At 45.8% G+C, this 26,161-nt stretch overlaps 1 protein-coding gene across 5 annotated transcripts in view; it reads right to left on the bottom strand.

Moving 5' to 3' along the window:
• Nucleotides 1-24,091, bottom strand: part of NTNG2 (netrin G2) — a 123,710-nt gene extending 99,619 nt beyond the window's left edge. For 2 of the 5 annotated variants that reach the window (XM_077922117.1, XM_077922119.1), the window contains exons 1-2: nucleotides 23,188-24,091; nucleotides 18,461-19,617 (exon numbers count right to left, since the gene is read on the bottom strand). In XM_077922117.1, coding sequence (XP_077778243.1) covers nucleotides 18,461-18,673 — 213 coding nt within the window. In that variant the 5' untranslated portion in view covers nucleotides 18,674-19,617; nucleotides 23,188-24,091. Of the gene's footprint in view, nucleotides 1-18,460; nucleotides 19,618-20,520; nucleotides 20,618-23,187 lie in introns of those variants that run through there. The other 3 variants (XM_028715920.2, XM_028715921.2, XM_077922118.1) reach the window with 3 other exon arrangements.
• Between the last annotated feature and the right edge of the window lie 2,070 nt (nucleotides 24,092-26,161).

Below are 26,161 nucleotides of genomic sequence, written 5' to 3'. Positions count from 1 at the left end.
GTCCAAGAGGTGGTGGTGACTGTCAGCTTCCTTCTCCTTAGTCTTAGTGCTACCCTTGTAGAACTCAGCAGGGAGGAAGATGGGGACAAAACGTAGTTTATCTAGTTTTGGTTCCACCTGTCATTGACCTTGGCTCCACCTCCTATTGGGCTCCCTGCCTCCCCTAACCTCCCTGTTCCATTGGGCACCAGCCACCACTACCCAATGTTCAACTTTGTCAGCACTACTGTGACGCACTCATAGAATCCTAGAGATGGAGGAGGCCTGGTAAAACCAGCTAGTTGTATTGCCTCCTTGATGCAGGGAATCTAGAGTTACAGCAACCCCAACAGATGTCTCCATAGCCTCTGCTTGAAGACCTACAGCAATTGAAAGCCTACTGCCTCTCCCAGGTGATTTGTTCCACTGTCCAGCTCCTGTGAGATGCAAGAGATTTCTCTTAATGTTGAACTGAAATCTAGCCTCCCATAACTTAAACCCATTAGATCCTTTCAAAACAAAGTATTTCTCTTAATACATTCCTTCCTCCCACCCTTCTGTTGGCATGCAGGTCAAATTCATCCACAGAGATATGCCTTGTTTGCAGTCAAGCCCTTTTCTGTGGGTGGTGGGGAATTAGAACACTTACTCTTCCAACTCACCCTTCCTCTTCCATTCATTCCCTTCCCCACTAATCTAGATACTGCCTCCTGGTAACTTCAATAGTATGAGTATACAGTATAGCAAAAAACAGAGGAAGTGGTCCCCAATTAGAAGTAACAAAATGGCATTCTAAGGAAGCTACCATTCAGCTGATCCTCGGAGCTTGTCAAAGTATCCTGTAGGAAAAGGCAACCAGTGACTACTAGCTATGTTTGTCCTCCACTGTTGAGGGCACAATGCCTTTGAATGCCACCTTCTGGAATCACAGGTCAGGAGAGTGTGTTGTACTCAGGTCCTTCTTGCGGACTTCCCATTAGGGCATCTGGTTGGTTACTGTGAGAACGGGAAGCTAGGTTAGATGGACCTCTGGTCTGACCCCCAGCAGCACACTTCTTATATTCTTAAACCCAGTGCACAGCAATTATGCAAACCTCAATGACCAGCTGACAGCAGGTGCTTGTAAGTGCTGTGCACAGGGCTCTGCAGACACTGCCCATCAGCCAATCATCAGTGTCTGCAAGCCCCCATTTGACCCAGTTAGGTCTTTACCCACCCCATACCTGGCATCACTTATGATATGAGGTATAGGGCAGGTGGGTGTGACTTGGCCAAAATGGCCTGGTGGACCAAATATGGAGGCATAATCAGGCTTTTGGAATGGATACTCCCTACTGCTGGCTTAAATAAACTGAAAAGTCCTTTTTCTGAATTAACACTTGTGTTGGTTAACACAGGACCTGAGAACATGCCCCCAAGCTTCTGTGCAAAGAGCAAAATTTTCTGAAGCAACACAACTGTACCAGTGCAAAGGCTTGCATGAGACCAGGAACACTGTGCAATCAGAATTCTGGGTGATGTAGAACCCTTAAAAGTGTATGAAGCTCAGTCACAACAGAGAGTTGCACACTTTGTGTGAAAGCTGGCAGCTGGGCTACTTGGCACATCCCAATGGTGTGCTGAGTGATATGGTAGCATTAACACTCAAGGATGACTTAACAGCAGGGTTAAGAATCTTGACCAGGGTTACAGAGCTAAGAAGTCACAGAACAGGCCTAGGGACAAAGTATTATTTGCGCAGGTAAAAACTGACTTAGGTTGCATTTTTATTTATTTTTTGTAGAGCAGGGTACTAACATTTATTACTTCACCCTATTAATATATTCCAAGAATTCTAATAAAAAAGCCTCTGTAATTTACCTAGTTCTCTAACAGTTTCATGTCTCTGGAGCCCTTTGTTTGTTCCTCCTTACAGTAAATGCTGTATCACTGGCATAAAATGAGATGCCAAGTTATTCCATTCTTTCAGCGTACTAATCTCAAATTCAGACATTTCTCCATTAATATAAACACCATCAACCTCAATATGTTCCTTACAGGCAAAGGGTGAATTTGCAAAGGGCAAAAATGCCAGGTTATGTTTTGTGGTGCTAAAATGAAACTTAAATCACCAGGGAGTGAAGCAAGTGCTGTTTCTGCCTTGGCGGGGGGGGGGGGGAGCACACCATGGGAGCCAAATCCCAGGGGCCAAAGTGCCTTTGCCCCTCCCCCCAATAAAATATTTGAGGGATTGACATTTTGGGGCACTGTCATTCAAATGGTATGTGCATCCAGTGTCATGTCATTAATTATGTGGGGCGGGGATTACTGCCTCTGCCCCCCAATACAGTGGTACCTTGGGTTACAGATGCTTCAGGTTACAGATGCTTCAGGTTACAGACTCCACTAACCCAGAAATAGTACCTCAGGTTAAGAACTTTGCTTCAGGATGAGAACAGAAATCGTGCAGCAGTGGCGCAGCAGGAGGCCCCATTAGCTAAAGTGGTGCTTCAGGTTAAGAACAGTTTCAGGTTAAGAACAGACCTCCGGAACGAATTAAGTTCTTAACCCGAGGTAGCACTGTATTTTATTCAAGTTGGCACCCCTGATACACACCAGCAGGAGCATTGTGAATATTCTCCCTTAAGATTCTCTTCCATGGAAAACTTAATCGGAGCCCCACACCCTGTTCAGGACAGAACAACAGAGCAATACTGTTGGTCCATTTAGCTCAGAATTGTCTGCACCACTTTCCAAAGCTGCTGCCCCCCCCAATCATTTTGGTCTACAGCTCCCATCAGTTCACAGCCAGCATGGCTGGCCCTGATGGGAATCGGAGTCAAAAACATATGAAAGGTGCTGGAGGATTGGGGAAGGCTGATTTACACTGCCTAATGGATGCTCCGCAGACAAAAGTCTTCCCAAGTCCTACCTGGGTATAGAAACTGGATTCTTTTGAATGCAAAGCAAATGCACTACAACAGACATAGGGAAATGCACTCCCTTTTGGGCAAGTTCCTGGGGAAACATACCAGTGGTTGGCAGGACCAGAGGCAAAAGTGGGTGGAGCAACAGGTGTGAATTTTACCTTTGTATAGGAGGCTAGTTTTAGGGAAGTTCCAGCTAGGCAAAAATCAAGGTGGGTGCAAAGTGGATCTGGTAAATGGTGACCCCTGGGGAGAGTGGGGTGGCTTTGGGGTAAGTCCCTGCACTGCGACTGTGGGGAGGTCCAATGGGGCCTGCTGCAGCTGCGATGAGGTCCTGTGAGGCCTGTTGCATGCCACAGAATATTGAGGGGGACTGGCCCTCTTATTGAATTTTTTTGGGGGGCCCTTGGCCCCTCCTAGATTACACCCCTGCACCTGGAGGGATTGAGGTTCTCCATTCATGCTGTGCATCTTTCCCACAAAGGGCTGATGTTCAAAGCCCTCAGACTGGGGTGGTCCACCTCTCAGACCAAGTGGGCCACAACAGTACTTGAATTATCTGTTCTAGGACCTTCCCTGGTATTGATGTCAAGCTTGCGGGTCAGTAGTTACCTGGGTCTCCCCCCCCCTTTTGAAGATGGGGACATTTGCCCACCTCCAGTCTGTAGGGACCTCACCTGTTCTCCAAGAATTCTCAAAAATCATAGACAAAGGCTCTGAGCTTACATCTGCAAGCTCCTTTAGTTTCCTTGGATGCAGTTCATCAGGCCCTGGAGATTTGAATTCATTTAAATTAGCTAGGTGTTCTCTTACTACCTCTTTTCCTATCTTGGGCTGCAGCTCCTTCCTTATCACCTTCTTGGGCATCACTTTCCTTTCGGGTGAAGACAGAGACAAAGTAGGCGTTGAGTTGTTCTGCCTCTTCTCTGTCACCCACCAACATTTCTCCGTCTTCTCCATGCAGAGGACCTACCTCTTGCTTATTCTTCCTCCTACTTCGGACATAGCTGAAGAAACCGTTTTAAAAAATTATTTTTAACCTCTATTGCAAGTCTGAGCTCATTCTGAGCTTTAGCCAGCCTGACTTTCCCCTTGCAACTGTTGGCTACTAGTGCATACTGCTCCTTTGTGATTACTGCTCCATTTCTTACATATGCCCTTCTTAAGCTCATCTGTAAGGTCCAAGCCCCCAGGAGCAAGGGGAGGAGAACAAGGCAATGCAGGGCAATGAGGCCACGGTGGAGGAGCTGCCCAGCCTCAACCCTGCCCTGCAGGTGCCCTAAAGCCATACAGCCACCAGACATTTGCCCCTGCCCCCCGGACCCAGCCATAGACAGGAAGAACAGAGAGACAGCTGTAGCAGCAGGAGTCCCAGCCTGTGGGGACAGCTAAGGATACCTTGTGGCACACCATAGCTCAGAGGTCAGCAAACCTCTTCAGCAGGGGGCCAGTCCACTATCCCTCAGACCTTGTCAGGGGCCGAACTATATAAAAGGACACATTCTACTCATGTGAAAACACGCTGATTCCCGGACTGTCCGCAGGCCAGATTTAGAAGGCGATTGGGCCAGATCTGGCCCCCGGGGCCTTAGTTTGCCTACCCATGCCATAGCTGATCAGGCAGAACCCCTGCTACCAAAAGTCTGGCGCATCCTTGCACACCCACAGCTGGGAAAATGGGGAGGCAGGACTTTTGACACTGTGGATTCATTGTTGCTGCCAACGATTCTGACACCAACGATTCATTGCTGCTGCCTGTTGTTAACGGAAGGAGGGGAGGTACCCCAGGCAGGCCCAGTCAGAGGGGGGGGCCCATATGGGCCACTTGGCCTGGGCCTCTGATTCCAAAGGGGGCCTCGGTCAGCATATTTTCCATTTTGTCTTTATATTTAGATACGGTTCAAGCCTTGAAATAAAATATTTGTCAGCATAACTTTTGTGAAAATTATTTATATATTTACTTATTTATAAGACTTCAGTTATCCCCACGGTAAAAAAAAGGGGGGGGCACGTTATCTACCTGGCCTGGGCCCCTGCCTGGCTCTGCAAGGCCCTGACCCCAGGTGTTTGGAATCCCATTGCTGCTGGTGATGCTTCTTTGGTACTTAGCAAGAGCTGCCAAAAAAAAGGGTCTTGAGAGCCACATGTTGCCCATGGGTCATGCGCTGGACTACCCTGCCTCAGACACAGGAAATACTATTAAAGAGCAGAATGGTCTTAAATTTGTGCAGCACACTTTTCTCACTTAACTACATTCAACAGCTATGATTTAAAAGCATTTCTGTCTTCTCCATGCAGAGGACAGAGGACTACTTGCTTGTTCTTCTTGCTTCGAACATAACCGAAGAAACCTTTTTCATTATATTTAACTATTGCAAGTCTGAGCTCATTCTGAGCTTTAGCCTGCCTGACATTCGCCCTGCAACTGCTGGCTACTTGCGTATACTCCTCCTTTGTGATCTCACCTTTCTTCCATTTCTTATACATGCCCTTATTAAAAGCTAAACTTTGGGGAAAGAATACCATGTGGTGTTTAAAGGGGTTTTAAATGGCTTTGTTGTCCCAGTGTCTTCAAATAAGAGCAGACTGTGTTTTTTCTGTCTCTTTTCTGAGCAGGCTCTGCTGTTCAGAGGGATCCTATTTTCCTGTTAGACTGAGTCCAGCTTTAGGCAGTATAAAATAGATCATTGAACTGTTTTAACTAAGGCTTGTGTGGGAAACTCAATATACACAGCATGTTCTAATTTAAGACCTAGAGTGGCACTTCCTTTTGGATCCTTTTGTATGTTCTCCGACTCATATTCCAGAATTGCCAGAATCAACCTTTGGAGTAGAAGAGAAAACCTTCTCCTGCCAGCAATAGATAAAGGAAACAAAACAAAACAAAAAAAACCCACAGAACTTCAAGAGGCAACAGTCAGAAAAGTGTCCTCAACACAAATGTCAAACTCAGCAGCAGTGAACTACATGGCCATATTAGGAGGCAATTTGGTACAAGGAACTCATAACTGTGACTAGAGGTAGGGAGAAATTTGATTTTGTTTGTACAGTGGTACCTCGGTCTACGAACAGCCTAGTTCATGAACTATTTGGAACATGAACACAGGACTGTCTTAAGCATATGCGGCACCGGGGTGCAAAGATCCTCCCAGCTCTCCCCCCCCCCCAGTTGCCCAGTCCCAGACATGCAGGAGGTCGGAGCCAGCTGGTTGCCTCAGCGTCTCACTAGCTTGGTCGCCCCCGAACTTGCGGCGCAGAGCTGCCTGCAGCAGAAGAGCCCACCGTGGCACTCCAACTGACAGGTGGGCTCTTCCCAGGATTCAACTCTCAGGCCCCGGACTCTCAGCTTGGCGCCCTGAGAGCCCCGCACCCCTAGCGCCTATGGGTAAGACGGCCCTGCACAAACACTTCAAAACCCGAAGAAGGTGAACAGGGAACTTTTTTTTTTAATCCGAACATATTCTATTTGGGGGTGCACTTCCGTTTTGAGTGCCACACTTCTGTTATTCAGCAGCGGAAAAGGGGGTCATCATGCATTTCCTGCAGCTGCAAGGGGGGGGGGGAAAGCTGCACACCCACCTGCCTGCTGATTTGCGGGAGCGCAACTCCCCCCCATGCTGCTGCGGGAGGCGCGCGCTCTAGGGAGCATTTCCCACAGCAGTGTGGGGGGGGGCATCTGTGTGGATCCCAGTTCAGCTACTGATTGATTGATTGACTGCAGAAATGGATAAAAGCCCCCCCCCATCCAAACAATGACTATAATCAGTGCAGGTAAGAAAAAAAATTAATTTTCATTTTTATCATCTACAATACTGTTTTATTGTACAGTACATTGTACAATAATCAATACAGGACATTGATTATTGCTTTCAATTTACGGATCAATGGTCTTGTTAGTAAAATTCATGTTCAATTGCTGATTTAGGGGTTGTTTTTAAAAGTCTGGAACGGATTAATCCATTTTGCATTACTTTCTATGGGAAAGCACACCTTGGTTTAAGAACACTTTGGTTTAAGAACAGACTTCTGGAACAGATTAAGTTCGTAAACCAAGGTACCACTGTATTTTAATAAGAAACCACCTAATTTTATGTCTTGAACAAATGAAACACAGCTACCCTTTGGAAAGTACATTAGACAAAACTGCACACAATTTAATGTGCTTATTAGGATATCATCCCTAAAATGCTGGTTTTCATGTTGATACTTTTTTTAAAAAAGTCACACATTGCCGCAGAAAGGGGGAGAACTGAATCTTTGATTGGAAAATGGAGAAACCAACAGAGACGAAATTGATAGATTCACCCATCCCTAATAGTGACACACAGTCACTTTACCCTCTTCAGCTTTTAAAGCCAAAGTGATTGATGGAAATCAATCAATTTGAAACTGTTCTTTCCAGCTCACACCTACCTTTTGATTTACAGCAGGGGTTGGGAACCTTTTTCAGTCTGATTTGGTGGAAGGCAGCCAGATGTGTACAAAGGCCTAGAAAGGTTGGCATTGCCTACTCTAGCAGATCCCAAACCTTTATACCACAACATCCCAAATCCTGTGATATCCAAACACTTTCATGCTTGACAATTCTAAGACAGTTTCATCACAGAGCCAGTGCAGTGTATTGGTTAGAATCCAGACTAAGTTTGAAAAGACTTCAAACAGTGATAATTACATTTTTAACAGTAGCCATTCACATAAAACAGTAATTGATAGCACAGACATTGGCACAACTGGGGGTTCATGGCTTGAAAACATTAGACACAATTCTGCTTCTGAAATGCTATGCAATTCTGGCCTTGAGTACTCCCTGGAAAGCTGAGAGACTAGCTGGGAAGCATTCAGCTATTGCTGCAGGCTCCTTGGAGGACAAGCAGGACACAGACACAACAAATAAGTAATTCTAACATCTTCAAGAGCTGTTCAGGTTTTGGAGAGTTTAGAAACTGCCATGGCAGAGAAACACAAGCAGCGGGGCTATGTGGATGTTGCAAACCTGTTGGAATTCACACATTCAAATATTGGTGTAGAATTCAGCTTCAAGAAGACCTCTGTTTTTAATTTTTTTGTGCTAAAGCAGGGATTAGGATTCCCCCCCCCCAGACCATGAGACATATTTCCTTCTAGGCAACATACCAGGGGCTGCACGCCAGTGCTGGGTAGGGTCAGAGGTAGCTATGGTCAGAGGTAAAACATTGGCAAGCCTGAAGCAAAAGTGGTGGAGCAACATATATGGTTCTTACTTTTGCACACTAGACAACATTCCTACTGCCATGAGCCCCACAGTGATATCAGGATAAGGCATGGGGTTGGCAAGTCACAATGCAGGAGGAGGGTACAGGGAACAGCTGATTGGTGGGAACCAGGGATGAAGGAGGGGGCTCACCTTGGTGTGCCTCAACTCTAGTCACTTTGGAAAGAAGAGCAGGGATGCTGGCTCTTCTCTCTGGCCTTCCAGCAGTCTTAATGGAAATTGTGGAAAGCTATGGGATGTGGGTGGCGCTGTGGGTTAAACCACAGAGCCTAGGGCTTGCCAATCAGAAGGTTGGCGGTTCGAATCCCCGTGACTGGATGAGCTCCTGTTGCTCGGCCCCTGCTCCTGCCAACCTAGCAGTTTGAAAGCACGTCAAAGTGCAAGTAGATAAATAGGTACCACTCCAGTGGGAAGGTAAATGGCGTTTCCGTGCGCTGCTCTGGTTTGTCAGAAGCGGCTTAGTCATGCTGGCCACATGACCCGTAAGCTGTATGCCGGCTCCCTTGGCCAGTAAAGCAAGATGAGTGCCGCAACCCTAGAGTCGTCCTTGACTGGACCCAATGGCCAGGGGCCCCTTTACCTTTATGGGTAACCAAGGGGAGAGGCAACTCAGGAGGTGAGAGTCAGAACAGGAGGGTGAAGCTTCATCACTTAGACTCAGGCACTATCTCTGCAGATGAGAACTGACCTATCCACACCAAAGGGCAATATGTTGCAAACATTCTTGCAAAGCGAGCATGTGTTGTGAGTGAACATATCATGCCTTTTCTTTAAAAGCTTGGTGGGTGGAGCAATGCATGGAAGCTGTTGGGACACCTTACTTGCTGCTGTCCAGTTCTGAAATCTTTGCCTTGAATCAAACCTCTTAAACTCTTGTGTCCACTATTAAGCCTGTACAGTTACTTGCTTGAATAGTGATGTCTTTCTAACTTACACATAAGAGCCTCTGTCTATGTGTGTTGGGCCTGAGTCAGGACACCTGCCACCCAAAAGTCACAGGCATGCAAGACATGTAAACATCTCTCTATTGCCTTCCAGGCAAGCAAGAAACATTATCTCAGTTCAACAGCACATGTCGGAGCACTTGAGGAGGATGCAGAGCATAGTTGTTGAGGGGCGGTAGTGGCCTGAGAAGTGGGTGTGTCCTGAGCAGTATCCCAAGGGCCAGATAAGAGTTGCCTGGAGGATCACATCTGATCCATGGGCCCTTCGCCAGCCCTATGCTAAAACATAGGTTTTTTAAAACTTTGTTTCTTTTTAGAGTGGAGTACATACTGGGGCTGTGCACTGGTCTGATCTGAGTCAACATGGGATTTGTCTGCATCAACAGCCCTGGGTCACTCTGGGTTGGATCAGTCTGCATGGAGTGATCCAGGGCTGTCAAAAAGATGAGTGGTCTAGTGGCGAGGAGAGGAATGAGAAGGACACCAAGATAACCTGTGTGCACCTTCTCCCACTCCCAAACACATGTTTAATTAGGGTTTTCAACCCTGATTAAATATACTGGGGGAGGGGGGAGGAAGAGGCATGTCTCCTTCCCTGACACCTTCCATCCGTATGAATGTGCAAGGCCCCTAAATCAGATCCAGGTTGGATCAGGCCCTGAATCAGACTGGGGGCTCACATGCACAGCTCAAGTACACACATATAGTACTGATTGAGAACTCCAATCCCCTTGAACGTTACACCTGTGTTTCTACAAGTGAAGAGAAATCCCAACACCTCTAGAAACATGTAAAATGAAAACTAACAAGAAATGGTATTAATACAAAAGCACTGTAGAGTTGTTTGGCAAAATTAGGAAAGGTTTTTCAAAAAGGGGAATAAAATTTAGGTGAATGCATGATTGATAGGTAAACAAGCAAAGACTCCCCCTCTCCCACTGCCACCCACTCTGCTTCCCACTCATTTCCCTCAGCATCTTCCACACACTGGGGCCAAAATTAACAGCCTCCATTTACTGGTAAAATAAAGCTTGCTGACACCACCAAAAGACTCCTCTGCCCCTCCTTCCCATCAATAATGCTAAGAGCTCCATTCCTGTATCAAAGAAGCACCATCTGCACAAGGGACGAGAGATTCATTCACAGACACGCTAATACAAACAGGCCTGCAATGGAAATATGGTTGGTGGGCTCAGGGCCAGAGAAGCCACCCCCACCATCCCAGCTACATTAAATAAACACACTAAAATTCTGTGCCAAGAAAAGTGAAAATCTGCAGTGGGTCCAAAATTATGCAACTTGGGCAAGTCTGCATATAAAAGTTCTTTTCTTTTAGCCATACCATAAATGTGCTACATCTGCACAGGTATTTCTGGTGGACAGTTTCTCATCCATTTTCAATCACGGACACATTCGATTTGTTGTCTGGCATACGTACTCTCTCTCTCCCTTCTTCCTTCCCTCCTTCTCATCTTATGTGAAATTTACAATTCATTTTTAAGGTGTCCCTGCCTGAAGGGCATTGACAGGAACAAGAAGAAGTTCAAGAACTGTGAAAACAAAACCCTTGGCGTTAATAAGCAGCAAGGATGCGCCGTGGAGTGGAAAGAGCAGCCAGATGTGAATAGAATGGGCTTCAGAACTTGGAAGGTTGCTTTTCAGAGGAATTTTCCCCCTCTCTAAGTCCTCAGCAATTGCTATGGCCTACCCCACTCCATCTCCTGCCAACCTAGCACTTCGAAAGCACAAAGTGCAAGTGGATAAATAGGTACTGCTCCGGCGGGAAGGTAAACGGTGTTTCCGTGCACTGCTCTGGTTCGCCAGAAGCGGCTTAGTCATGCTGGCCACATGACCCGGAAGCTGTACGCCGGCTCCCATGGCCAGTAAAGCGAGATGAGCGCTGCAACCCCAGAGACAGCCACGACTGGACCTAATGGTCAGGGGTCCCTTTACCTTTTTACCCCACTCCATTTTTCAAATCCCACCCAGAAAAGTTTGCATTTGGCGGGGAGGCAGGTCCTGATTCTCTGGGGCCTTGAAAGTTCTGTTGGAGCACTGAAAGTCCCATCGCACACAAGAGTAACCTTGAATACTAGGCAAACTCAGTGCCCCCGCGATGATCCAAAATAGGACAACTGAGGAAAAAAGATAGATAGGGATGTTTGCATGCTTGGGGGGGACTCTCACATTTGCAGAAGTGCAAATAATAACAATAACACTAAAATGGGACATCTCTCTCCAATGTTGCCCAAGGAGGGCTGAGGAGGCTTGCTGGCTTCTATGAGCCACAGAAGTTTGAGTTTCTGCTGAAACAGAATTGAAGAGTGAAATGTCTTTGTTGAGGTTTTATAAGCTCGTAGGCTGGACTGGAATCCTGGAGGGCAGAATTTGGCTCCCAGGCCCTGAGGTTCCCCATCCATGGACTATGCTAATGTAGCAAGTAACTGTCCACTTATTGGTAGAGACCACTGAGTTCTGTGGTACAAAGGAAATTAACTATAATTTTAGGACATGAGAGGGGGGAGCAGAACCTGCTACAGTGATATAAAACCTGTTATCAAAGGCTCTTTGTCAATCTTCAAATCCAGTTATTGAGGTGGGGAGGGGAGAGATCCTTTCAGGTGAAGTTTGCTGCTCTGTGAGCGTGTGTGTGGCTCACCTCAGTTGTAAGACTGCGTAGCCGCAAAAGAACTCTGAGGCTATTCTTTTTTGCTGTTTCTTTTTTGACCCTTTAAACAAAGCCAGGCTTGTGAATGGTAAATCAAATGCCTCTCCTGCCGAGCTCTGAGCCAGGTGGAATAAAAGGCAACAATTAATATTTAAGGGGGAAATATGTTAAAGGGTGTGTGTGTGTGTGAAGGCAGATTGATTCCTGCCCTTTATGTCTTTCATGCCAGGGTTGGATGAGAGGGAAAGAACAGAAGAAGAGAAGGAGGGGAAAAACCCTTCATACATTCAAAGCCTGCCTACAATGGGATATTTTGAAATGCAAGGCTGTGTTTCCAGTCCATGCAGCCTGCAGCACACTTTCCCTGACTTTATTTATGACCCTTTACGCACCTTCCAACAGCAAGTGCAGCCCCAACTTAGAAAAGTTGTCATTCTTATTCTTTGGAAATATTTACATTTGTTCATTTTACTGCAAGGTCCCAGACTGGTGTGTGTGTGTGTGTGTGTGTGTGTGTGTGTGTGTATTCATTCAATAAAAAGGACCCCTGACCATTAGGTCCAGTCGTGACCGACTCTGGGGTTGCGGCGCTCATCTCGCTTTATTGGCTGAGGGAGCCGGCGTACAGCTTCCGGGTCATGTGGCCAGCATGACTAAGCCGCTTCTGGCGAACCAGAGCAGCACACGGAAACATCGTTTACCTTCCCGCCGGAGGTATTTATCTACTTGCACTTTGACGTGCTTTCGAACTGCTAGGTTGGCAGGAGCAGGGACTGAGCAACGGGAGTTCACCCCGTCGTGGGGATTCGAACCGCCGACCTTCTGATCGGCAAGTTCTAGGCTCTGTGGTTTAACCCACAGTGCCACCCATGTCCCTTTCGTATTCATTCAATAAAAGCTACTAAATAACATTAAGACATCACTTAAAACCATAATTAGAAACAAAAATTCTTATCGTGCAGAAGTGTGGGTGAAGGGGTAGGGAACCACATGATCAAAAATGACTCAACTGACCCCTTCCACCATAAGATCTAAGCTGGTCAGATGAAGATCAGGAAAGGAGATATGGCAACTAATCCGCACCAAGGCGCAAGATGATGATTTATTCAATTCTTACCTGCTTCTCACCATGACATACCAAGGCAGGTTGCAATATTTTAAGAATACAATATTAGAATCAGTTGAGACTAATTACAGTCAGGAGAATAGGATGAATAATAGAAAGATATATCTTGGGTGTCAAAGGGCAGGAGAAAAAGGTGTGTCTTCAGCATACAAAGGAAACTACATAATTAAGGTGCCAGGCACACTTCTGCAGAAAGGAGAATTCTATGGTTTAGAAGCTGCCCCAGATAATGCCCTCTCCTAGGTCTCTTCTGAGCTCCATGAGGGTAGAAGAATTACCTTAACAACTAAACAGTCTGTAGGAAAGAAGGTGCTGTTTCAGATAATTGGGGCCTGAGTCATTTACGGCTTTAAACATTCATGTGAACACATTGAATAGGGCCCAGAAGCAAACTGGCAAGCAATTCATCTGAAATAGAAGCCCTGACAGCCGCTGCATTTTGGATCAGTCAAAGTTCCCAAGTCATCTTCAAAGGCAGCCACATGTAGAGCACATTGCAATAATGCAGTCTGAAAGTTACCAGAGCATGGAGTACATGTCACCAGGACCCGCCTTACCAATAAGAAGAATGAGGCAACTGCCTCAGGTGGCAGATCGCGAGGGGTAGAGTTGGAGGAGAGAGCTGAGTGTCGGTGGCGGAGCATATGCCCATGCTGCCCAGAGCAGGCGCGTTCCCAAGGGGCGCAGAGGGTGCCCTCCCAGGCACGGGATAACCGCGCGCGCTCACCCACCAATCCTGCTTCCTTCCTCTCCCCTTCCTGCTCGCCTGCCTCCTTCCCGTCGTCTCCCCTGCCTGCCTGTCTCCTCCAGCTGGGAGCACAGGGCAACAGCGCACCACCCGCCTGCGATGCACCGCCAGCCCTCAGGGGAAGGGGGGAGCTGCTGCGCCACGTTCCCGGCTAGAGGAGGCAGGCAGGCAGGCAGGCAGGCAGGGGAGAGGATGGGAAGGAGGCAGGCGAGCAGGAAGGGGAGAGGAAGAAACCAGCAAAGTAGAGTAGCAGCTCCCCCCACCCCTTCCCCCAATGGCTCGCGGGAGGTGTGGGAGTCCGAGTCGTGGGCAGGCGGAGCACCGAATGTCACACCCGCTTGGGGATGACACCCGGAGCAGTGGTGTCCCTGCACCCACCTTCCTCCGCCAGCACTGAGTGTGCCATGTGGTCTGCTCTTGAAGCTAGCCTGCTGCCTCAAACCCAGCAAAAGATACTGCCTCATTTACAGTGTCAACGTAAGATTCAATGGCCAGTACAGTGGTACCTTGGGTTACTTACGCTTCAGGTTACAGATGCTTCAGGTTACATACACTTCAGGTTACATACACTTCAGGTACCAGAAATAGTACCTCGGGTTAAGAACTTTGCTTCAGGATGAGAACAGAAATCGTGCCCCGGCGACAAGGCGGCAGCAGGAGGCCCCATTAGCTAAAGTGGTGCTTCAGGTTAAGAACAGTTTCAGGTTAAGAACGGACATCCAGAACGAATTAAGTTCTTAACCTGAGGTACCACTGTACAGCCATTTTGTATGGGAGTGGAGAATGGCACCATCTTATCCCTTGCTCCAGGAAGTAAGATGTTTTGAGCTATGCCTGGATGTCACTTATGCCACAATCACACCTTGTATTTAAAGTACAGTGGTACCTCAGGTTAAGAACTTAATTCGTTCTGGAGGTCCGTTCTTAACCTGAAACTGTTCTTAACCTGAAGCACCACTTTAGCTAATGGAGCCTCCCGCTGCTGCCACACCACCACCACGCAATTTCTGTTCTCATCCTGAAGCAAAGTTTTTAACCCGAGGTACTATTTCTGGGTTAGCGGAGTCTGTAACCTAAAGCGTCTGTAACCCGAGGTACCACTGTGCATGGCTTTCCCCCCAATAATCCCGGGAACTGTAGTTTACCCTTCAAAGAGCTACAGTTCTCAGCACCTTTAGCAAACTACTGTTGCCAGGATTATTTGAGGGAAGTAATGTGCTTTAAATGTATGGTGTGGATGTGACCATAAGCTGTTACCAGCTCTGGGCTCCTAGAGACTGGTATTCTATTATGAATGTATTCTGCAGCATGTTCTTCAACCAAAATAAACCAGGAACATTTGTGAAATAAAAAGTGATGGGATTTTTTCAGCAGGAAGTTACAGAATAAGCATTGACTGGAAATGACTACCTCAAAACTTTTGCAGGCGCAATTGAAAGTACAATCACATGTGATCTCCCCAGCAGCAGCAAAGTACAAATCATTATGAATAATCACTAAATAGGATGTTTGGAGGCCTGTTACTTCTGCTCCTTGATACGTGCTCATGAAGTTTCTCCTGCACCCGCCAGTTCAGTTGGCTTAAGAACATAAGAAGAGCCTGCTGGATCAAGCCAATCGCCCATCTTAGTCCAGCATCCCATTCTCACAGAGGCCAACCAGATGCCTGGGCTTGCCCAATATAAGGCTTCATTTCTTAGATAAGATCCATCAGGGTCCAGCCACGCCCAGCAAATTCCAAAAACATGGAATGGAAACTGCAGCTTTGGAGAGGCCTCTTCCACTCATGTTCCTCCTTACAGGTTTCCTCCTGGGGCATTTGATGGCCACTGTGATGACAGAAGGCTGGACTAGATGGGTCTTTGGTCTGATCCAGCAGAGCTCTTCTGATCTTCCTGCAGAGATAATTACACTCTGCATGTGCTTGGGAGCTCTTTCCGCAGTTACAACTTCACCTCCTCAAAGTTCAGCCACAGTACTGAAAACAGATTAAGAGACCAAAACCCAGCAAGCCAAATTAAATCATTGTCTTCTTCTTTTTCCTCCCCCAGCCTGTAATTACAGCCAATAAATGTCAAGCATTTCGAACACTGGTTCTTAATGCTTGGCAACAAAGACACAGGCCTGGTGTTCAATAAATTCTCTTTTTTAAAAAAGGAAGGAAAAAAATCTGCCCTTAATGCTCCTCTCCATCCATTATTCAGCAGCCCCTAGCTGATAATGAGATCTAAAACCGACCTTTAGGTTTTTCTGAGTTCTACCTTTGATCCTTGGGTGATCATTATCTTTGTGCCTTAAGTTATGCAAGGCAGCACTCTCGCCCTCAGTACCATTTTGCTGAGGCTGTACCATTTATGTGTTACAGGAAGACAAGCAGAGTCAAAGCTGACCCAGGACATCCTGGTGCCCAGAGCTAGGAAATCTGAATAGTTTCGTTCCTCACTTCACGCAAATTAACATGGGATGAAATCCATGGGGAAGTTCTCTTGCAACACACACACACACACAATTGAAATGAGCAGGAGCTGCACAAGAGCACTCCCATTCTTTTTGAAATCCCTCACAGATTGTGTTCCCTTGATCAGGATCAGTCCCTCTGCCATTCAGGCTTCTTAAATAGGACCCCAAATTTTTGTCAACTTGCCTTCATGCAGCAGAGTTTCTGGCAGATTGATGAATGGTGTGGAAAACAAATGAACAGCTGGGCATGTCCTATGGCAAGCTTGTCAGAAGCCGTGTGCCCACTGCCCTGTGGCAAGTAAGGTTTGCCTCCAGTTGGAGAAAGTTTTTTGTGAACTGGAAAGGGGGATGGCTTTTCCCCTTTTTATTTCAGGCAATTCAGTACCTCTGAAATAACTAGCTTAGGCACATGTGTAGACAGGCAGGCTAGTAATTCTTTTTCCGTGGGCTCATAGCTTTTATAGACTGATTTGCAAGACTGTTGTATTACTTAATGAGCTATTAATAGTGTTCCTTGAAAGTAGTATATAAAGCAGGCATAGGCAAACTCAGCCCTCCAGATATTTTTGGGACTACAACTCCCATCATCCCTGACCACTGGTCCTGTTAGCTAGGGATCATGGGAGTTGTAGTCCAAAAACAGCTGGAGGGCCAAGTTTGCCTATGCCTGGTTTAAAGCAGTAACTTCATAAACATGCCTCTATATACCAGCTCCATCAAGGAAAATAGTTCATTATTATTAGCCTTCTAATTTCACAACAGGAAAAGTGAAGCAAAGTGAATAATGTTACACACACACACATACTGGTTTCATAGATGTATGAATACTCCCTCGTCACTCATAATAAAGTTGTCCTGCAGACACAACTTCTGAACTCAGGAGCACAGGAAGCTGCTTATAATGAGACAGACCCCGGTCCATCTAGCTCAGTATTGACTACATGGACTGGCAGCAGCAGCCCAGGGTTTCAGACAGGGGGTATTCCCAGCCCTAGCTGTAGAGGCTGCCAGGGACTAAACCTGGAGCCTTCTGCAAACAAAGCAGCTGCTTTATCCCTGAGCTGCAGCAATTCCCCTCAATGTCTTTATTGAACTAGCAAAGGGCTTGACAGTAGGATGGACTAAATTTCTTCCATAAAAATGGAATTGTTTATGGTGACCTCTGTGCTTTAAGTATTTATTTATGTCAAATGATATGGCCAGACCTAAGACAGCTTAACAGGAACACAAGAAGCTGTCTTCTACCATGATGGACAGAGGTTCTCCAGGATCTGAGGAAGGAGACCTTCTCAGCTCTACTTGGACATGATGCCAGGGATTCAGCCTGGAGCCTTCTGCTTGGAAAGCAGATGCTCTGCCATGGAGCTACAGCCCTTTCCCACACCCAGCATGGGCTGATGCGCCTACAAAGAGGTGGAAATACAAATAAGCAGATAGAAAACCAGAATTGGGCTGGTTTCACACAACTGTATTCTACACTGTAAAGTTAACATGAATTGGCTTTCCCATGAGCTTTGAAGCATTGATTTAATTATATAAAGCACCACTGCTGTATGGTACTTTACAGAGTACAAAAGGATAAGACCCTGCCCCAAGGAGCTATCAAGCTAAAATCTGATACATAGGGAAACTGAAAAAGGGAAGCAGGAGCGAACAGAGAAGCCATCTGCTGTTGTTTCAGGCGCAGGTGCTTAGGCTTGGCCAAGGGCTGATCTTGCAAAATCAGTCAGTGCGTCCAAACTCAACAAAACCTAGTTCCATTTTATTCATTCATCCCACTTTTCTTTACAGTAGCTCTACATGGGTACCTGAGGCAGATCTCCCATCAAAGCACCGACATGGACTTGCTTTGCCTCAGCAAAATGACTGCACCAGGTACAACCACCAGGTTGGTGGAAGAGCATCTGCTTTACAGTCCCAGGTGGAATCCCTTGCAACTCCAGGTACAGATGAAATATCCCCAGTCTAAAACCATGAGAGCCACTGTCCATGCTGACAATATTGAACTAGATGAGCCAATGGCCTGACTCAGTACAGGACAGTTTCCTACTGAACCTGGGACTTTCAGCAGGCAAAGCAAGTGATGTATCACTCACTCATGGTCCCTTCTGAAAGAATGGGTTGTATCCGACTACTGAAAATAGACCCACTGAAATTGATAAACTTAAGTTAGTCATGTCTTTTCATTGAAATGGGTCTACTCTAACCAATGTTGTACACAACCCATTCATTTCAATTACTTTTTTAAATACAACCCAATATCTTGACTTACACTATCCTCTTCACACAACTTTGTGTCTGATCTTGAGGATCCTTAAGACACATTAGTTTCACTTTGACAGCTCTTGCTATGAGAAAATATAAATACTTCTACTCACATGAGTGCAAAATTTCTGGGGTGGGTTCCCGCAGGTGATTCCTGATGGCTCCACTCGTACTGTTGCGTATTCCTTCATGGGCACGGCCCTGGGTTGGCAAGCGTAAAATTCCCACATTGGCCCATTGTCTGTGGTCACCCAGGATTTGCAGATGTCATACTGTCCCATGACCAGTGGGAGGCAGTGCAATAAGAAAGCAGCGTGGTGCAGCATGGCAGCTGTGACTAAGCGCAAGGATCCTGGGCAAAGGAGATGCCTAAAGTTTTGAGCAAGGCAGATCCTGGCAAGGGGAGGCTTTCGGGATCAGCATGGAAACTCCACATCTAATACAAACAGCAAACACTTAGGAGGTCCTGTTGATGATGCTTGAAATGCGTGTTTAGGCAAGAAGAAAGTCTCTGTTACAGCCAATACATTTCTAGATGAACTTGTTCAGAGAATTTGGGCAAACCTTTCCAGGCCTGCTGATCAGTCATCAAAAGTCTTCCTTAACTTCATTGTGTGTGTGTGTGTGTGCGCGCGCGCATAAATGATCATCCAAATCAGTGTGAAAATATCTAGAGGTGACTCTCCTCAATCAATCGATAGAACTATCGAGTTCTGATTCTATGACGAAATTTGATCAGTGGAGGAGGGGGGGTAGAAGGAGGCAATGCGGTTGGGGCTAGATCAAGTTTTCTTCAATCTTATTTCCCCATCTGCTACAACGTGAAGCTTTCTAAAGTGCTTTGAAGCTGCAATATGCTTTGTTTTATTTTAAGGGGGAAAATATTTTATGTAAAAAAATAATGTAGCATGATATGGAACTTGGAAAGGGCATTAATCAAATCTTTGGGAATACAGTTTCCTTGAAAGTAAGTGTGTGGCTCAAGAGAAGTTTGACTTGGCAAATTTGTCCACTGTTGACGGAGCTGTGGCCTATCTATTTTTAAAAACAAAAAACAAAAAAATTTGGATATATCTGTGGGTGTTTTCTGGTGTGCTTTTGTCTTCTTTCAAGAGAAGGGAGGCACTCATAGAAAACTACTGCTGGCTTCCACCAACTTTATCGCAAAGTATCCAAAGCTTCCGGCTACAGACTGAGGATCCTCCTGAGTTTTTCTTGCTTCTCCTTGACGACATAAGGAGAAAGCAGCTAACTCCTTCACGAAAACTGCCTGAAACCACAACAAAAATTGAAAAAGTCAAACCTGCAAAAGAGAGTTCCCCACAGAATGTTTTAAGGGAGAGCGTAACTCTCAAGGTTGTTAACGTTATATGTGGGTTATGCAAAGGCTTTTCTCAGAATTGTCACATCTCTGTTACCATAAACAGACAGATGAAAAAATCACAGCCCCTGAAGAAAAAGAAGAATGGACCATGAACAGGCAAGACAAGGCATGGAGGCCAGACAGGAAAATGGGTAAGTCTTAAAGAGCCAAGCTAAATAAATAACATAACCAGACAGAGGCACAGTCCAGCCTCCACGCAGAGGATTTATTTGAACAATGAAATTTAATAAAAAACAATTTGAAGGACTAATCATATTTAAGGCTCTCCTAATACACAAAGAGCAGTGACCTCTCCCGTTGTTCACTGGACTTTAATTCAACATCTCTGCAGTCTTGCCCACTCCCATTCCAATAGAGCCATTATAAAAATATGAAAAATAACAACCCAAAAACCCTCAATCATAAATCAAAATGACTAAGAACAAAACACACATATGAACACTCACATTGCAAAGCCAAAACTGCTCCCACACAAACACACACACACACAAAATCCCATTGCAGATTCTACAAAGTATGGTGGCGTTTGGAGAAAACCTTGATTGCAGACTAAATTTCCCATCCCTTCTACAACTTGCCAACCCTATGAAAAGACCACTTGAATAAGATATGCAGAGTATTTATTTATTGGTTAGTCTACATTTTCTATGCAAAATCTTCAGTTACATCTCCATGCACATCAAGGGAGGAGGGAAGGGGGGGGAGAAGGAGAGGGGAAATGGCACACCTATTCAGTAAGCATGCTTTTTCTCCCCTTTAAAAAATAATAATAAAAGGCTGAAAGCTAACCTGATCAAGATAGTCAGATAAAAAAGCAAGACCCGTCTTCTCTCCTTTGCCCTCTAGCTGTTTAGAGGCACCTTTCTGAACTGCGTTGGCCCAGAATAAACTCCCAAAGAAAGATAGTCTGGTTGCTATTTTTAAAGTCATGAGTAAATTGGGGGTGGGGAGGAAATAATGAAGCAAAGTGAGACAGAAATTGCTCTATAAGCCTTGCTGACATCATGTCTGCCTTTTCAGTGATTTTTTAAAAAATGCAACAATTTCCTTATCACATCAGATTTGTCATGAGCTCTTGTGATAACATAAGAGGCGTAATAGTTTTGTCATCCCAAACCCACATTTAGTTTTGGATTGGGCCTGGGGATGGTGGCAGAGAGTTGAAAATGGGGAAAACATGCTGACAAACTGACAAATCTATTTTCAGAAATGTAGAAATATCAAAATTTTACACTGGAGCAGGTTGACAGGAAAGGAAAGGAAAGGAAAGGAAAGGCATCTATAATATCAGTTGCTATGTTGCTGCATTTGTTAAATGCTACACATTCCCAGCAGACAATATAAAACTGATTTGGTGTGTATTCGTGGAAAGCCAAAGAGGCAAGCTGTCTCATTATTAAATTTCGCATTTCAATATCACAGGTGTTTTGTGGAAAGAGCTTGCCAGCATTGCCTTCAAAGAATATGGTGTAAGTATTGGGTCATTTTTTTCTTTAAAAAAAAGAAAAAGGTCTGGAACTAATAGCTTGGCTAAGGTTGGGTTTCAATTCCTACTGCAAAAATATAAATCTTCACCTGATATTTATTAAGAAACTGCACTTCCCAGGAAGAGCAGAATCAATGCCTTTATTTTCTTTTAAGAGTACAAGGCAGTCACAGGGGACTGATAGCCAGCCCCACAAAATTAGATTTTATCTGGGTATCTGGACTTCCTTCTTTTCTCTTTTATTGGATTAACATGCTTCTGAAATAAAGAGGCAACCCAGAGTTACAATGCCCTGCTGGGGAATTAAGTGCAGAAAGTAAACTTGATTGTTCCACCAGGCAATTAAATGTAGTCTTTCCCAGAAGTGGTACTTTTAAAAGAAAGGGGGAAAGCCTGAGTATGAAACAGATTGTACAAGAATCTGTTTGGGGGAGAGGTTTGGTGGGAGTTGGATACTTATTTTGGGGCGTACCCCTATCCTCTTCAAACAGATTGTGTTGTTTTAATCGTCTTTTTTAAAAAAAGTTAGAAAATAAATCTCAAATGTGCTACACAGAAGAGATACAGACACAGTAATAAAATGTTTAACAGCTCAGAGAAGGAATTATGTTCCCAGGAGAAGCAACAAAACTTTCATTCATAAGTAGCTGCCATCCTCAATATATTTCTAGTCCCAGAGTGTTCCATGTTCCCTTCCTTAAATCCAGTTCCCTTTTCAAACTAATGTTTTACATGCAGATATTTCAAGGACTCAGGTTAGAAAACAGGGAATAAGATGTCATACAATTGCCCCTCGCTTTGCACGAACTTATTTTTGGGGTCTTAAAATCAATTGGGGATGACATCACTCTCTGGCAGAAGATGGAGAGATCTGCAAGTAACTTCACTTGTATATGAGAAGGCAGAAGGCTCTGACAAGGAACCTGAAAAAAGTTAGGCATTGTGGGAGGGAGCATACTGTGGAGAGACAAATTAAGTTCTTTGCAAATTAAAAGCCAAGTGGCAAAACACTTTAGAGACCATGTCTTTAAAACTTGCACCAGGAGGTGAAGCAGCAGACACAGCAAACTGTAGGGAGTGGATGGATTTCAGAAAGTTATGCCCAATCAATCAATATTAATATGAGGGGTTTTTTAAAAAGTCCATGCGTATCTCGTTCCCTGTCCTTATAATTTTGTAAATAATTTTAGCATATGCATGGAGCAAAGCACACTTTAGTCACAGAGAAAGATTGGGAAGGGGGAGTGAGAAAGGGGGGGGGATGTGCAGGATGTTATCAGGAGGGTGAATCCTAATTTATTTACTGTTAGGAGAAGGAGAAGGAGAGGGAGAGGGAGAAGAAGTTGAATCCAGTGAAGTTCTACCCAGCATAGAGCCACTGAAATTTATGGAAACCTTCGTAAATTGCGCCCATCAATTTCAATGGGTTTCTGCTGAATAGGATTAACACTGGATACGACCTAATAATAACCATAGATTAAATGTGAACCGCTGGGTAGCCTAGTCAAAATGCAGCAGATGAAAAGGCCGGCTGAGAAGAGAAAGTCAGAAGGTGGGGAGGGGGAGAGACCTGTAACTAAACACCATACAGATTGCTTTGACTCCTGAGTGCCTTTTGCTCAGAGGCAAAAGAAAAGTAGCCCTAGATGAAGAAGTCAGCCGCGAGAACCGGGAAGGGCTAATAATAAGAGGGTGCTTTCAGAAGAAAATAGTGAGAGCCATAAAAGCAAATAAATAAATAAAATACAACACAATACAAAGCCTGCCGCATCTCCACCCGGAGGAGCCGCTTGTTAGGTAACTTTTCCTCCCTCTGCTAAACAGCGGCGGCGGCGCTTGGGAATTTCCCTGCCCGCCTGCCCGGGAGTGCTAAAGAACAGCTCCTTTGCTGGCGGCGGCGGCGGCGGCGCCTCCCGTCCCACCCCAGGTCCCCTCACGCCCTGCTGGGGCTGGGGATCTGCTTGGCTTACCGGCATCCGCAGCTCCTGTAATCCGGCGCAGTGACGGAGCAGAGAGAAAGGAGAGAGAGAGAGAGAGAGAGCCCCAGATCGAGGCGGCGCGCAGGGCGGAGGGATGGATGGCTTCCCTGAACGCAAGGCGAGCCCTAGCCTCGCTCGCTGCCTCCGGGGTGCCCTCGGGAACCCAGCGCGTCCCGCCCGCGATCTGGACGCCGTTGGGGGATCCTCGCCCCCCCTGCAATACACAAAGTTGTGTACGAAGCGAACTGCCCGGCCAAGGCGGGTCGGGGTGGGAAGGAGGCGAGAGAAGTCCCTTTCCTCCCTTTCCTCTCTCCTCCTCTCTCTTCTTCTCCTTCCTCTCGCTTTTTAAAATCTCCGCTTCCTTCCTTTGGGCTTCCAAAGCGAGGTCTGGGTACGATGGCAGCGCCCGGGAGGGTGGATGGAGAGAGGAGCCAAGTTCAACTTTTTCCTTTCGGAAAGAAAACGCCCCACCAGAGGATCCCGCTCTCCTTCATCCCCTTCGCTCCCCACCCGACGCTCCCCCTCCCTCCCCTCCCGGGTCGGTCTGGGGAGGGTTTTACACACACACACACAGCGCAGATAAGAAGCCTTGGCTCTCCTTTGCTCAGCCTCTCTGCGGGCAGGACGGCTCCGATCCCCCTCGCTGGCACTCAAGGGCGGGTAGATGATGGATGCAAAGAGAGGGATGGATAGATAGCTGGCATCTCTCTCTCTCTCTCTCTCTCTCTCTCTCTCTCTCTCTCCAAGTTCAGGCACGGAGCCTCAAATCCTTTTGGCCATCACTTTCAATCACCAGCAGAGCTTTTATCCCCGCGCCTGATTCAGGCTGCGTAACTTCCTCTGTGTTGCCTTCACACACCACGCACCATCCCACCCGGCCGGGCGCTCTTAAAGGTGCAGCCGGGAAGGAAACGCAGCCATGGCAGGGCAAAGGGGGGGGGAGGGGCCACGGTGCGAGAGAGAGCGAGAGAGCGCTTGTAAGAAAGAAACAAAAAAAAAAAGGAAAACAGAAGTAAATCCCAAAGGGAGGGAAAAACGTAAAAGCAGGACAAGCCGCGTCTTGCTGAAGGAGCTCTTCAGCCAATGCACCTTCACTTAGCCAGAACAAGCCCTTTCCCCGCACAGGACCCTCGCCTGCTGCCGCAGGTTAGAGAGCTGTAGGTCCCTTTGAGGATGCTCTCCTGTGGCCCCTCCAGATTTTGTTGGACTCTAGCACTCCCATTAGCCTGGGCCAGTAAGACCAATGGTTAGGGATTGTGGAAGTTGACGTCCGTAGGGCATCCGGTTGGGAGTCTGCCCCAGAAGGAATCTTGCCAGTAAGTGGCACCCCTGTTACAGAACAGTCTCCCCAGAGAACCTCACCTGGCACCATCTTTGTGTGTCACCTACAACTTTAAGTTCTCCCAGGTCATTAAAAAAAAATAAACCCCAAGTCTGATTCTCTCCATTTTAAAATATGTGTTTTAACTTTGGATTAGGGTGAGTTTTCTTTTCTTGTTGTACTTGTGTTGCTTTGATTTCATAGTTTCATGTTTTATTTTGTATTTAAATTCATTTAAATGTGCATTGTTCTTCTTATTATTTTTTTAAAAAGTTATTATAAAAAATGGAAATTGTTTGCATAGTCATTTACTGCAAATGTTATCAGGGTAGGATACAAATAGTATTAATGGAATAAACAAGCCAAGTAATTAATTAATTAATTAATATATAATCCAGGTGCTAACATCACAAGGGGACAGACCAAATGTCCATTTGCTGGACCCCATTCTAGTCCAACACCCTGTCCTCTTACAATATCACTTATATCCCCCCTTTCCTCCAAACAGCTCACAGAATTATACACAGCTTGTCGCTTCTTCCACTTTATTTTCACCTGGAACAATTTTCTGGAAACAACTACACTAAAATTCTATCTATCTAACCAGCCAGCCACCCATCTTTAAAATTTATATTCTACTTTCTCATCATAAGAAAACAAAGAGACTTAAAACAATAAAATCAACAATTAAAGCAATGGTCATCAAATTATCAAATCAATAAGAAAAAACAACAAGGCAGGAAGTAATGGAAACAATCAGAAAGCAGGACATAGGGTGCCCCCAGGCTGGCAGTATTTTTCAGGAGGGATTCAAGCACATACTGTAAATTTAAAGGTAAAGGTAAAGTTAGGTCCAGTCGTGGATGACTCTGGGGTTGCAACGCTCATCTCGCTTTATTGGCTGAGGGAGCCGGCGTACAGCTTCCGGGTCATGTGGCCAGCATGACTAAGCAGCTTCTGGCGAACCAGAGCAGCGCACGGAAATGCTGTTTACCTTCCTGCCGGAGTGGTACCTATTTATCTACTTGCACTTTGACATGCTTTCGAACTGCTAGGTTGGTAGGAGCAGGGACCGAGCAATGGGAGCTCACCCCGTCGTGGGGATTCGAACCGCTGACCTTCTGATTGGCAAGCCCTAGGCTCTGTGGTTTAACTCACAGCGCCATCCGCGTCCCTACTGTAAATTTAGATTTGAACAATTAAAGTGGATTAAACCATTTTCTTGCTCTGGCATAACAAATGCATTTTTAAAAAAACTACAGATATTTTTTTGCAGTTTGGAAAGTGACAGGGAAAAGCACCGAGGTGTGTGGTGAATGAATGATGAATGGGAGAATGTTTAAGCAGCCCATAAGGAAATCAGGATGAATGCAAAACAAATGTTCCTTATCATCTTAAGTTCCCCACTAACAAATCACAATGAATGCTCAATATAGACTAGACATAGTCTAATGTCTGGATAAGCTTTGTTGAAGCAAACCAGGATGAATGCTGAATAAAGAGGACATCTGAAGGAGGCTACAGCCCCTCAAAGCAACACAAAAGAAGGCAAAGAGCCCATCCATAGTTTCAATAGGGGTTAGACAAGCACCAGTGTTCTATGCATGTGTAACTGAAATAACTTCATAATGCTTCCTCCCCTTC

This window comes from Podarcis muralis, chromosome Z, assembly GCF_964188315.1.
Source record: "Podarcis muralis chromosome Z, rPodMur119.hap1.1, whole genome shotgun sequence".
NCBI classification, from domain to species: Eukaryota; Metazoa; Chordata; class Lepidosauria; order Squamata; family Lacertidae; genus Podarcis; species Podarcis muralis.
This window is presented reverse-complemented; position numbering and strand designations above follow the sequence as displayed.